At 47.3% G+C, this 13,786-nt stretch overlaps 1 protein-coding gene and 1 long non-coding RNA gene across 3 annotated transcripts in view; one reads left to right on the forward strand and one right to left on the reverse strand.

Moving 5' to 3' along the window:
- Positions 1-4,825, reverse strand: part of STARD7 (StAR related lipid transfer domain containing 7) — a 39,696-nt gene extending 34,871 nt beyond the window's left edge. For both annotated transcript variants that reach the window (XM_019660040.1, XM_019660038.1), the window contains exon 1: positions 4,092-4,825. In XM_019660040.1, coding sequence (XP_019515585.1) covers positions 4,092-4,393 — 302 coding nt within the window. In that variant the 5' untranslated portion in view covers positions 4,394-4,825. The remainder of the gene's footprint in view (positions 1-4,091) is intronic.
- A 13-nt stretch (positions 4,826-4,838) lies between these two features.
- Positions 4,839-13,074, forward strand: LOC109392004 (uncharacterized). The gene is made up of 3 exons (XR_002125972.1): positions 4,839-5,429; positions 11,437-11,637; positions 12,033-13,074. It is a non-coding gene; the product is annotated as an uncharacterized LOC109392004 (long non-coding RNA).
- Positions 13,075-13,786: the final 712 nt, after the last annotated feature.

A 13,786-nucleotide genomic window follows, 5' to 3' on the forward strand; every position in this document is an offset into this window, starting at 1 on the left:
AAAAAAAAAAAAAAAACTAAAAAAAACCACATACATCAGAGGCTCATTAAATTACATAGTAATAAGGTTGAACAAAAATTTAACTATATGACTATAATCAGTGTTTTTAATGGCCTTCTAAGTTACAAGGTGGTGCAGAGCTTCTGACCCATTGCTTAATCAGCTTCTCCTATATAATTAAAGGGCACTAGGTGGCCTTGATTAAAATTCTGAGACTAAATTCCTAGAGGGAGCAAGAAATGTCTCGTAAAGAAATGACATTCATTCTTTGAATAGCACAATATGAATGCTGGAGCAAGACTGCATCATGAAAATGTAAATGATAGTTATGTCCCCAGGTTCAAAACTCTCTGAATGGTCTCAACTGCTAAATGCTAACATGACAGATATAATTTTCACCCAGGTGCACAAAGTCACTCGCTATCCTGTATGTGGAGGAAAAAGAAACCTGTCACCATATATCTCTGTAGCCTGCTGTGACAAATCTTGTTTGGGTGGGATGAATGTCTAAACCTTGTTATCTAAGTAAGAGACTTAAGTAATAAGAAAAGAAAGAAGGACAACAGAGATTATTCCCCAAATAGTAACAGAACCAAAAGATTAGTAAGAGGATCAATGCTTCCCTCTCTGCAAAACTAAAGTCATTTCAATATTTGAGAAAGGCTGGACTGAGAGCTCTGGAAACTGAAGGCATAAAACCTGAAACCAATAAGTATAACCACACCAGGCTCATCTAGGGGTCCTGCCCTCCGTGTAGAGCTTGATATATGGCTTGAAAATGATTCAAATAAAGCCTTCCCTGTAACGAGCAACTGCAGTTAAGACAACCAATTCATTTCACACAATCCCCTCCTCAAATTCCAAATCAATGTGAAAGTTAGAGACTTTCAAGTACAACTGTTATGAGACACACCTAGAAATAAAAGATGTCAACTAGCTCATTGCAATTCTGGGCCAACTAGTTAATGGTAAAATAGTGAAGACAGTCTCAAAAAATTCAAGTCAGTTTTTATGGAGTTCTGATGATCTAAGAAGGGTATATCAGTAAAATACCTTCAAGTAACAGTAGTTTAAAAAATGTTCCTCAAAACAAGAGCAATTCGTTTGTTCCCCTTCCCCCAATTCCCCAGCACTGTTCCCATCCCAATTCCCCAATAAAAATCTTTAAAAAAAAAAGTTCCTTTAAGCCAAAAGGACTTTTTATTGATCATTTATCTAGTTTACAGCATTCTGAAAGGTTAAAAGTATTCCGAATGCCCTGAAAGACAGAAATGGGAAAATGTCCAATGAAATTTTACCAGCACTTATTTATTCACATTTCTAGAGCAACGAACTGTAACTTAAAAAAAACAACAAAAAAACGGGAGGTTAGTGGGACATTTTCCCCTAGCCTTTCGCATTTCTTAACTTCCTTCCTCTTTTTGTTCCTGTAATTTCTTTTAATGTTCCAAAGCCATCAAAAAATTACTGCTGTATCTTTCCATAAGATTTGCCCTGGGTTCACATAATGCCGGCTGGCACCAAAAATAGTGATTGAAAGTTATTTTGCTTTACTGTTTAATTAAAGCAAATTGGGTATGAATACTAGACCAAGCATTAAAAGACCTGATTTCTACAGTGGCCCCATTCTCTTCTCAAATTTTCTTCTTGGTGCTAGATTAATGAAATCCTATTTATAAAGATATTAAGCACAAAGAATAGAAAGCAAAATTATTCTTTTTCATTCTGAAAAGAAAAAACACATGCCACTTTAAAGCACACATCCAATGAGAGATCCTGCACACTTCATCACTGTTTAACCAAGACAGCAACAGCAATATTCGTTTGTACCAGAACAAGTTGGAACAGAAACCGAAGAGCCAAAGGCTGTGTGGTTTAGGAGCCATGGGACAATTACACTCTTCTTCCATTAACAATGAAAGAAATGCACTTATCCCCGGCACATCCAACTGTGCCCCATTACGAAAGCTGAAAGTTTCCCCAAATCATCTCACTAGAACAAACAAAATCTAAGATGGTCTAAGCTAACTATGACAACCTTAGCAGTGCCTCCGTTAAAGCAAACAGAATACTTAAACACTAAGCAAAAAAATTAACCTGGACCCAGAATATTAAATAAAATATAAACATGACGAGCTATCAAAACACTACAGAACTACTGTACAACCAAGATATAGTTGAATAGCATTTTATTTGCCTCCCTATCAAGGTAACATTTTAAAATCCTTGAAATGGACAACTCGAGCAAATTTAAGTACATGACTGAATTCAAGCATGAACTGAGCAGTGAGTGAAGTGTTAAATGAGGGCCTTTACAACACTGAAGAAGGTCAAAAAAGGCAACTTAAGTGTTCTGACTGGCCTGCATTCTAAGTTTCTGAAATTTCCAAGCAGGTTAACCCAGAAAAGTATCTCTTTAGGAGCTGGATTACAACCAAGAACATTTCAACTGCCTCTGGGGTTTCAGAGAGCCCCAGGAGAAGGAAAAGGAATGACTACTGGGCCTGGTCATTGATGGTCTAATCTTTTTTCCATAGTGCTTAGTGACTACTGACTCAAATGCTTACCCCTTTCATTTCCTACCTTGTTTTCAGCTCCTGCAAATGGGAGATCTACTAAAGAATCCAGGACATATATCCATAAACACACATAAGTAAGCCAAAGGATGTCATCTACCACCTAGGCTTCAACACCACTGAACTCCCAGCCCGACTCTTTTGCACCCAGTACCCCTTTTCTGATATATCTCCTCTTCTCCAAACAGATCTGACTGGGAATTTCCCCTCAAACTTCACCACTGTGGAACATGGGTATTTCATCAACAAAAACAGAATGAAACTTCAAACAGTTAATTGGCAATTTCTCAATTTAAAAGTTTCTTTTATTTCTCACACCTGAGACTGTTTCACTAGAACAAATGGACAACTAGCAAAAGAATACTAACAGAAGCTAGGCAAATTACCTATCATGCTTTGCTACCTTAACTTTTTTGTAAATAAGGTTGTGGTTATGATTTTAAGTTGCATCTATCCAACAGTCATCTGTCCTGCTAGAAAAAGTGTTACAAGTTCTTAAGATAAATTTGCATTTTACCCACAACTCAGTGTTGCACAAATAGGGACCTGGCATCTGGGTGCTACACCTCTAAAGAGTCATAGTGTTAACTTTACTGAAGTATTCCCATTTTTAACTGAACCACATTTAAAAGTATTCCCACTTTAAATGAGGAATAACAAGAGAAATATCTAGAATAAACAGACTTGTGTGGGATTTATCAGAGGAGGAGACTATCCTACGTTCCTGAAATCAGTTTCAGGGTTCAGTGGGGAGAGAGAGAGAAGAGCGGGTGCAATTTAAGAACAGCTGTTAAAAAAAAAATACAGTGACAATGCTAGAACTGAAGCAAGGCTACCCCACGAGATTACCTGAAAACTGTTAAGGGCTCAAATTTCAAACCACAGATTAATAAATTCAATCAATGGTACTGCACTTTTCACACACAAATTTTGATAATGACAGCATGATTTTCAGAGCCTAATGAAACAGTACTCCCAAAGTCCTAGTTAAAGTTGCAAAAACACTGACCTAATTCTTACAGGTGACAGTGTCTGGACTGCTGGTTTGTCAGAGGACAAAATCCCCTCCAGCCTCATCATTCTGCCACAAGAGTCACAATGGCGAGAGAGCTGTCCTGGCATCTCTGACCAAGACCCACTTGGAATGAAGTCATTTTGTAAACTGTAAGACTATCCTCTTAGATCAACTCTGAAACTTGAATTGGCACCTTTCTGGGATGTGTTAAAGATTACATGAATATGCCTTCAATAGCTCCTTTATTTTTAAAAATGTTTCTTTAGGGTCCTCCCCATTCAAAGTCTCCCTCCTACACTAACCTACACGTTCAGTTATTTCCAGCTCGACAAATCAAATTAACACATAAAAGCAATAAAAAACGCGGCTTACTAAAACAGGATCCAGCTACTGCATCGCCGCTTCAAGGTCCATCGGGCGCGGCCCTAGGTCCAAGGTCCCCCCGTCCCCACCTGAGCCGCGCCACCCAGAGAACACAGCGACCTCGCCACCGGACCCACCTCTGCAGCTCCTCCTCCTGGATCCGCTCCTCCTCCCACACGAACACGCCGGCGAGCGCAGCCATCACCGCCGAGGCATGGCCTGCGCGGCCACGCAGCCGGCGCCACAGGCGGCCAAGGAGGACGCGGCGCGCGCTGTCCGAGTAGAGACGGCCGTAGAGCTGCGCGATCTGCTGCGCGCGCCGCACGCGCAGGCCCGTCACGAAGCGGCACTGATTGGCCAAGAGGGCGAGCAGGCCCCCGCCCCGCGACCCCGCGCGCGCCGCCGCCGCCGCCGCGCTCGCCAGCTTCCGCGGGAACATGTCGCTTGCCGCGCGCCCGGAGAAGAGGAACGAGCCCGGGATGGCGCCGCGACCTCCGCCGATTCCCCTAGTGGGCCGACACCGTCATGTCTTTCTGCAGCAGCCGCTGAGGAGGTGGCCCCCGACCGCTGCAGGAGGCGCTCCTGAGCTCGTGCTGCGAACCTGATGGGCGGTGGGCACCAGCCTTCTCTGTGTCTTCACGCGGTACGGAGCGCGCGGGAAGCAGCAAACCAGGCGGCTAGGTCCGGAGCGTTCGGCATCCTCCACACACGCTGCTTGCTTCCCCTCTCCCGCGCCCGCAACCTACTTCTGTGGCTGTCGCCCGAGCCGTGATTGGGCGCCGCCCAGGCTCCTCGCTGCTGATTGGTCCCGCCAAGTTCTCGTCTCCGCTCCTTCCCGCCCCTCCGCGCACGCGCCGGTGTTCCTCGCTCGCAAGGTAGGTGGCGCGGCGGCGAGAGCCAGTCAAGGGCGCTCCGGAGAGTTGCCGCCATCTTTGGGCTGCCCGCCCCCGCCCCACGGAGGAAGGGGCGCGACTAGGTGTCTTCGGATTCCTGCGCGGTGCTAGGTTCTGAGGGGCAGGGGAACGTCGCCTCAGTTTGAGCCTAGGGTGGGGCAGGGCCTCGTCATTGCCTCTACGGGGCGCTGGGGGTACCCAGTGACGGGGTGGTAGGGGGGAGGGGAAGACGGTGTAGACACCTTTGATGAATGGAGACCCTGCTGAGGCTTGATGGCAGCTGCAACCGCACCTTCCTCGGCCTCCCTGACTGGCCCTCCCGGAGGCGTCCCTAATCCGGGTCCCGACAAGGTACCCAGGGTCGGAGTCTGCGCACTTGTCTTTTGCCTGCGAATCTCGCCACGCGGGAGCAGTCCGGGAGGACGTCCTTACAGCCCAAGACATTTTCCGGAGAGTGTCGTGGGAAGTTGGCCCGTCGCAATCTGGAAATGCTGTAGTCCTTTGGAGTTACTAGGGGCACATGCCCCAGGCCGGGGAGTAGCTGCCCCCCTCTCTGTGACCCAAAGGTACCAGCGTGAAAAGGTAAACAGGTTTCCTAAAACCTACTTTGCAACACCCATGAACAGCCTGGCTAAATGCTCTTGAAGGGTATTCAATGACTGTGCAGTCCCCAGCCTCATGAAAATGAAGCTGCTGGGTGTCCAATAGGAAAACCTTACACTAAATGGTTTCTATTTTCTTAGGCTTATATTAAGTATTTTATTGACAAACAGGAAAAAAATATTGTAGAAGGATGTCTTGATGTGAAAGACGCTGTGCTCGTTCTAAGGCAATGCATTAGAAATTTTACTGTAAGTAGTTGCACAGTTTTAGATGTGGTTTTTTAAAAGATTTTATTGGGGAATTGGGGGAGGGGAACAGACAAGTTGCTGTCCTTTTGTTCTTCAGTCTAGTTGTGGAGGATGTCGCTTCACTGGCCCATGTTGGTATTATCACTGCGCTCTTCCGAAAGTTCACGCGGCTGCCCACCAACCCCACTGCCGCCTAAACCATTGCCTGCGACTCGCCGCCTAAACCATTGCCTGCGACTCACTGCAGCCCAGCTCCAGATCCAGCTGTTGTTCGCCATCTTAGCTGTAGAGGGCGCAGCATCACTGCCTTCATGTGGGATCCAAACTGGGGTCCTGCTGCTCAGAGCTGGCGTCCTAAGCCAACTCCTAACCAACGTGCCACTCGGCCGGCCCAGTTTTAGATGTTCTTATGAAAAGATGTTTTTCCAAAAAGAAAGAGAAAATCACGCTTTATTGGCCGCTGAAATTTAGGTCTGTCCTACCCAGGCTGTCTGATTTTACTCAGGATTGGTATTGATGTTTATTTTCCCTTAAAAGCAGGTGAGGAGAAATGGATATTTAACAGAAAACAGTATTTGACGTTTTGTTGACCCTGGCTTTTCTCAGTGATGGTAACATGGCTGGGAGGGGCAGTGGGCGGAGAGTTGAACTTTCCTACTGCCCTGCTTCTCTTGATTAAAAGGTTTGGTTTTTTGTTTTGTGTATATTTTTGTTTTGTTTATCAGAATGAGTTCTCAGCCATTCCAGCTGAGCCCCTCTAATACAGTCTCTATCTAAACACAATCAAGTCCATCTTCAAAAAGCTTTGAAAAAAAGATAGGCATTAACTCTTCCTCTTTTCAGACACCACTCCCTTCTTCCTTTCACAGCTATGACTTTGTTTTTAAAGGAACGGCATAAATGTTCTTGCTATCTTCATTTCTGCACCTACCTATCAATTCTCCCTCTTTAGAATTAAATCAATTTGTTCTAGACCATTCTCTCTATGACTTTTGTTCAGGCCCTAATTTGACTCTCTAGCTTAACCTCCCTTCCAAGCCATTATTAACAAACTTTTTGCATGTGTATCCCAGAAGAAGGTTGAAAAACTTTATTCCCTTTGTATATTCTTAATTTGGGCCAAAATTGTTCATCGTGAGCTCATCTTATAACTTAGGTTCTACATATCAGATCACTAATACATAAAGTTAAGTGGGCACAGGAGTAATCCACGGTAAGATAAAGTGGTACATCCAAAATTGGGCATGAGCGGAGCTGGAGGCACAGGTAAGCTACGCAAGCAGATGGACTAGACATCTGTGTCACCTACCATTTTGCACTGAGCCTCTCCCTCAGCTCACACCTATGGCTGCATAGGAGGTGGGGTCCCTTTATGACCAGCTGACAAAGAAGGGCAAAAGCCAAGTTTGATTCGCTGATAGGTCAGAATGGTATGTGGGTGCCAGCCCAAAATGAATGGCGGCTGCACTATAGCCCCATGCTGGGGTCATCTTGAGAGACACTGGCCAGGGACATTCCCAGTGGATGGATCCTCAGTGGTGCACCTGGTCATTCACTTGGGGTGGACAGACACGTATCCAGGTTAGAGTATGTAGACTTCATGGCACTGGCAGTTGACTTAACCGGTTGATCAGGGCCTGGGAGGAGCAAGATCAAGGACAAGGAGGTCTGGGATAGAGGCATACGGATGGGCTGTGTGGGTGGGCAAGAAGTGTGGGGGATGCCCATCAGAGAACAGCGACAGGAAAGATCCTGAGCAACGAAGTAGATTGACAACAGTTGATGTCAGCCAGGTGTTGTCAGCCACCTTTTCTGCCTATAGTGCCTCAGCCAGCACCACGATAGAGTGTTTACTGAGTGTCTGGCCCATTGACATAGGATCCCACATAACGTCACATGACAGTGGCACATGACCATGGATCCACTAGCCCTATCATTCTGTATCATCCAGAAGATGCCAAACTAAACAGAGAAAAGGAATGGACTGTGAAGGCACAGCTGAAGTGCCAGCATAGAGGTGCCACCAACTAAGGATGGGGCCATCTTCCAGGACACAGTATACATTCCGTCAACAGTCACTATAGTGCTGCATCCCAACAGGAAGAATGGATAGGTCCAAGGACCAAGGGGTGAAATAGGAATGGCTCCTCTTACCATTAATCCCAGTGATCCCACTGAAGGTATTTCTGTCACCACAGCTGAGCTTTGAGGGTTTTGAGGCCCAGGTTCCCAAAGAGGAAATATTTCCATCAGAAAAGACAGCAAAAGTCCCATTGAACTTTAGTTTACGCTTGCCACCAGGCACTTTGAACTCCTCATGCCAAGAAACCAGCAGGCAAGAAGCAGGAGGCACCGTCCTGGCAGCATGATTGACCCAGGTCATGGGGAATAGCCAGGGCTGTGGTTATGTAATGGAGCAAAAAAGAAGATGTTTGGTACCCAGATAATACAGGTGCAGAGGAGCTAGCCCGTGGGAGCTGGGGGAGGATCTTAGGGTACAGAGTGGCACAACCGTGTGCAATCAAGTCAGGACCCAAGTACCAGGATAGAGGAACTGCGTATAGCAACCCAGGCCGGGAGGCAAGTAAGAGGGCAGTCATGAGATAAGGGTAGGGCCACCGTGGGGTGATGAGAAACTGCATGTAAGAATGTTGGCCTGAATCCTCAAATCCCTCCTGCCTAGGACCTCGGTAGACCCAACTTAGATGCCACCTAGAAATCTATGGAAACCTGACCCATTTCCTTCTGCGTGCAGGGAGCTCCACTAGGGGTACAAGTCCTGTATTCTCACTACCCCTTTATTTACTTGGCCTCAGGAAACAAAGATGACCACACTGGAGTTGGGGGCAGAGAACTGTTCATGCGTGGGCCAGCTCCTTCTTCTTGGGGTGAGCTACCTAGGATACAGAATCCCACTGCTCTGAGGTGGGCTCTATGCCGACAGGATCGGGTGGGGGTGGGGGTCAGCCTCATTATGGGCTTGGTATTAGCAAACAATGACAGCGCCTCCTGTGATGAGCGTGCTGATAGGGCTGGAGACACCAATGTCAGGAGCACTGACAGGAGCCCAGCCCTGTGTGGGAGGTGACAGATGAGCATGAGAGTTGGCCTCAAGCCCAGCGTCCTCCATTTCTGGGACACCTTAGTGACTCAGGTGCTCAGCATCCATCCCCCTCCCTTTAGTAAAAGTACTTTGGTTTCCTCCACCATTCCCTCCTCTCATGCGTGTGGGTAGACAAGTGACCCTAGGCCTGGCCAGTCAGAACACGGAATCCTGGCTGCGGGGGCACACTCAGGAACAAGGTCCATCTCAAGTTGGTAAAATCAGGATGACCCCTGGGACATTGGTGAACTGAAAGGAAAGAGCTTGGTTTTCTGTTGAACTTGGTGCTCTGAGGAGGGCTAGAGGCTAAGCAGCTCTCTCACTGCCACCAGGGGAGAGCCTGGCTGGGAAGTGCAGCAGCATACACCTCAGTGCTGGGAGGTGGGGACATTCAGCTCCCACTTACAGCACCAGGCCACATATCTAGGAGGTGGCAGTGTCCTCACATCAGTGCTGGGTGGTGGGGACAATCAGCTTCCACCTATAGCACAAGGCCACACAGTAAGGAGGTGGCGGTGGAGGACTGAGCGCTCATCTGTGGAGGCTCCTAAGCCTGCCAGGTTAGCCACCTTCTCATAAGACAGGGTGGTGGTGCCTCAGCCTGTGTCCCTTCACAGAACAATGGTCCACAACTATAGCTACTGATCATTCTATAACGTGATGCTGGGCCTGGGCGACTCCCCCTCCTGGCTGCTGGTCAGCTGCGTCCAGGGAAGAGCTGGTCTTGCTCCTCCCAGGAGCTATCTGGAGGCCAAGCATCAGTGTCACAGCTCACACTCCACACATGTTCAGAGCTTATCTCCCCATAGAGGTTGCAAATAAGAGTAGGAAAATCATTTCGCCAGGGGATAGAGAGCAAGTTAAGGCTTCAAAATACCGGCACATTATGTCAGAACCTTTGAGGTATAATGGAGGACACTGACGGTAGTGGAATCCTATCTGAACAATTGAAAGTTTAATTTCTGGAGGCATGGCTCTGAAATTTTTGAGAAAGAACACATCAGAATTAATGGTTTTAGTTGGGAACTTCGTTAGTTAAGAATTGAAATACTTGGCCGGCCGAGTGGCGCAATAGTTAAGAACTCGCTTGGGACGCCAGAGGACCCCGGTTCGGATCCCACATATGAGGGCCAGTAACACTGCCCTCTACAGCTAAGATGCTGAACAACAGCTCAACCTGGAGCTGGGCTGCTGTGAGTTGTGGCTTCCTAGGATGCAGCCCCTGCTGCAGTGGGTTGCCATGGGCTACCGTGTGTAGCCAGCAGCCAGCGTGAGCGGCCAGCGGCCGCAGTGAGTGGCCATCCAGAAGCCGGCGACTGATCTGCCTCGCCCGGGAAGAGCACAATGACGGTGCCAACTTGGGCCAGTGAAGCAACGTCCTCCACAACTAGACTGAAGAACAAAAGGACAGCAACTTGTCTGTTCCCCTTCTCCCAATTCCCCAGCACTGTTCCCATCCCCCCAATTCCCCAATAAAAATCTTTAAAAAAAAAAAAAAAAGAATTGAAATACTCCAAAATCAAAGCTGTTTCTGTGGAGCAAGTTAGTTTTGGTTTCATTTCTGACCCATGTTCTTTCATTCACTCGTCCATTAATTATACAACCGGTGCCTTCTCCTTGTTGCCATGGCAGCTCCGAGCCCCTTTGAGCTTCACGTTCCCCTAATGTGGACATATTGGAAATGTGTCTCTATGGGCCCTTCCAGCTCTTTTCTACCTCATTTTCTAGAGTCTCAGCAAAGATACAGGCACCATTCAGGAACAGATTGATGCAGCAGTTTTGTCATAAAATGCACATCCAGGCCATCCTGCCACCTACTGCCTGGCCGAATGGGCCCTCTAGATTTCAGGTGGCTGTGGGACAGGCATGTCCTATATGGATCACTGTCTCAACAACCTTGTGTTAGCTTTGCTCGTGTCCTGATTGCAGGCCACAGGGAGAGGAAGCTGTAGCAGGCCATCAGGTAAAGTCTCCTGTTGAAGCATACACGGGTTGAACACCAGGATACAAGGACCCCTGAGATGTCCCTGCCTCCCTTCCTCCATACTCCGTGCCCTGGGAGACCTTCCACCTGGGAGAGCAGGAGACCTAGCACCCTGTCAGCCTGGCTATCTGCCCCTGAGGCCTTGTGTCCTTGTCCTTCTAAATGGCACCTCTCTTTTTCCTGGAAGTCAGCTGAAGTTCTGCTAGCTGATTTCTCCATTCCCTGTGTGCTTGCAACTCCATTCTCATTCCACGTTGCAGGCCTGATGCCACCCAAAATGGGGTTCATCCTGTTGCTTACCACAAGCTCTCTGCCACCCACTCTTGTCCCCTCAAGGTCCATACTGTCTGCTCCTGCCCTCCCTCACCCCCGTGACTCTGCTGTACATTTACTGGGAAGCCCACGTTAGCCATGGCCTGTCTGTGGACATTGAGCACTGATCGGCACTGAGTTCATCTGTGTTCCCAACACTGAAGGTAGCCAGTTCTGTGGACAACCTCACATCCTGCCAGTTACCCTCATGTTCCCAGGAGTCCCGGTCCAGCTCCTTCTTCCACACCTCACACCTTCCAGGGTGCTTTTCCAACAACTTCTGAGAAGAACACCCAAACTGCCCCCTCCTCCAGTCTGTCTGCTCCGATTCTATCCTAGGTTCCAGTGTCTCAGGTGGGTCCAGAACAAGGTGGCTCCTGCTACAGGCCCTGATGAACCCCAGCCTGGTCATACTCAGAAAATCGAAACCAATGCACGCTTCCTGGGAGTTCACCCAGATTCTGCACACACGATTGGGAGCTGACGCTTGCCTCCAACCTCTGCTCAAGGCCATTCCAGGATGGCTGCCCTGGAGAGAAGGTACAGACCACCCAGGAGTTGTCCCCAGTAATGTGATGGGATGACACAACAGAAGGCAGACAGTACTGGTACCTTTGGCTGGCCATGAGCTGAGCTCTGCTGGGCTGAGTGATCGAGTTTCAGGTCTCTTTCACTCCCTAGGCAAAAAGATCAAGACTAATTAAGTGTTTTGCTCATCAAATTTGTCCAGTAACAATTTCCAGTAGCCACAGTTAGAAGCAGCTTTTGGGAGGTGCACGCTCAGAAGTACTCAGTTTGGCTACAGGGCAGAGCTTTGTCTTACTGGGAAAGGGGGTAAATTGTCTAATCAGGGCCTTTTAGACTGTGATGCTGTTTTTCTCCGGAAGGAAGTATGGACTCTATCTAACAACATCTCGTTGCTTTCTCCTTTCCAGGTCTTATGTTGGGTGAAATGGAATGAAATTCATGATCCTAGCTTCCAATATGGCAAGGCAAGCAGGAACACAATGAGCTCTCTTTCCCAAGGCCACTGGGATAGGGAACAGATCAGAACTGACCTGGCCTTGACCACACAGAAGACACACAATCTCTCAGTCAGGGTCGGGTCACCTGGGAATATACCCCATCTGAAGAAGCAGAAATGGGGTGGACAAGACTTTCGATGTGGGGGACAAGAAGAGCAAAGGTGTGTGAGCAGGAAAGCCCCAGGCATGTTTGAAGACAGTGAGCCATCTGCTGTGTGGGGTCAGAGTGTTGGACACTGGTTAGACTGCTCCACGGAGGCCAACATGCCAGGCTGGAAGGCCCAAATTCTTCACATTCAAGCAGAAGGTCTTTGATGGCCTGGGACCTGTTCAAAGTCTGACCATTCAAAGTCACACACAAAGCCTGTTAAAGAGCTATGAGGACCCACAAACAAGGTGATGGAAGTCCTGTCTACCTCAGGAATTCCTGAGCCATTGAAATTGAGTAATCATTATTGAGCACCTACTATAAACCCAGTCCTGTTGCTAGGTGTGGTTGTCAGATTTATCTCTCTTAATCTGTACAACTAATCTTTGTCATTCTGCTTTTAGAAACTGAGGAAACTGGGCCTCAGAGTGTTGGGATCCTTACACCTCCAATTTCTAGCTGTGTGACATCAGCCATATTACTCTGCCTTTCAGTGCTTCCCTTACCTTATATATAAACAGGGTGTAATACCCATAACATCAACATAATTTCAAGGATAAAATGATTTACTACATTGAAGCACTCAATCTCATGCCTGACATACGAATATACTGAACTCTCAATAAATATCAGTTATTGTTTTCTGTAATGTGACACTTCATGATGACCTGATTAATGTCTTCCCACCTCTCACTATGCTCTGAGATACATAAAGACAGAGGCCTTCTCAGGTTGTACTCACCATACCCAAGTACATGCCTGTAACAGTAAGATCTTGGGATGAATAAAAGAATAAGGCTATGATGAAAGAATCTTCCAGCCATGAATTCAATTCCAAAATCAACACTAGCATCATGGACAAGTGGGACCTAGGCAGAAGGTCAGGACCACTGGGTCTGGTCCCAGCTCTGCCACCAGCGTGAGTCTCAGTTTCCCTAAATGAGAACTAGTGCTGCCATCACAGCCTGTGATCCTCACCTGCACCTGGCCAGTGCTTGCTGAGCACCCACTATATGCAGTCGCCTTGTCAGGGACACAGGACACCTAAGGAGATGAGGTCCTGCCTTCAGCATGTGACTCAGGCCTGTCTTGCAGCTCTTGCTGTGATTGTTTCCCAGCCTCTTCCCTGGAATGGCTTGTGAGCTCCCCAAGGGCAGGAATCAGGTCTCTCTCACTTCTGATGACATTATATAGTGATAAAAGGTACAATCCATCAAGAAGATGTAGCAGTTATAAGCATACATGTCTAACAGCAGAGCCCCCCCAAACATATTAAGCACAACTGACAGAATTAAAAAGAGAACTAGATAGTTACAGAGCAATAGTGGAGATTTCAATGCTCCATTTAGTAATGGATATTATGACCAGTCAATCGATAAGGAAATGGAGAACTTGAACACCACCATAACCTTCCATCTCAAACAGCAGAGTACATATTCTTCTCAAGTGTCTATGAAAAATTTCCAAGGATAGACCATACTTTAGGCCCCCAAACAAGTCTTAATCAATTTTTAAA

The sequence above is a fragment of the Hipposideros armiger genome, unplaced genomic scaffold (assembly GCF_001890085.2).
Source record: "Hipposideros armiger isolate ML-2016 unplaced genomic scaffold, ASM189008v1 scaffold_310, whole genome shotgun sequence".
NCBI classification, from domain to species: Eukaryota; Metazoa; Chordata; class Mammalia; order Chiroptera; family Hipposideridae; genus Hipposideros; species Hipposideros armiger.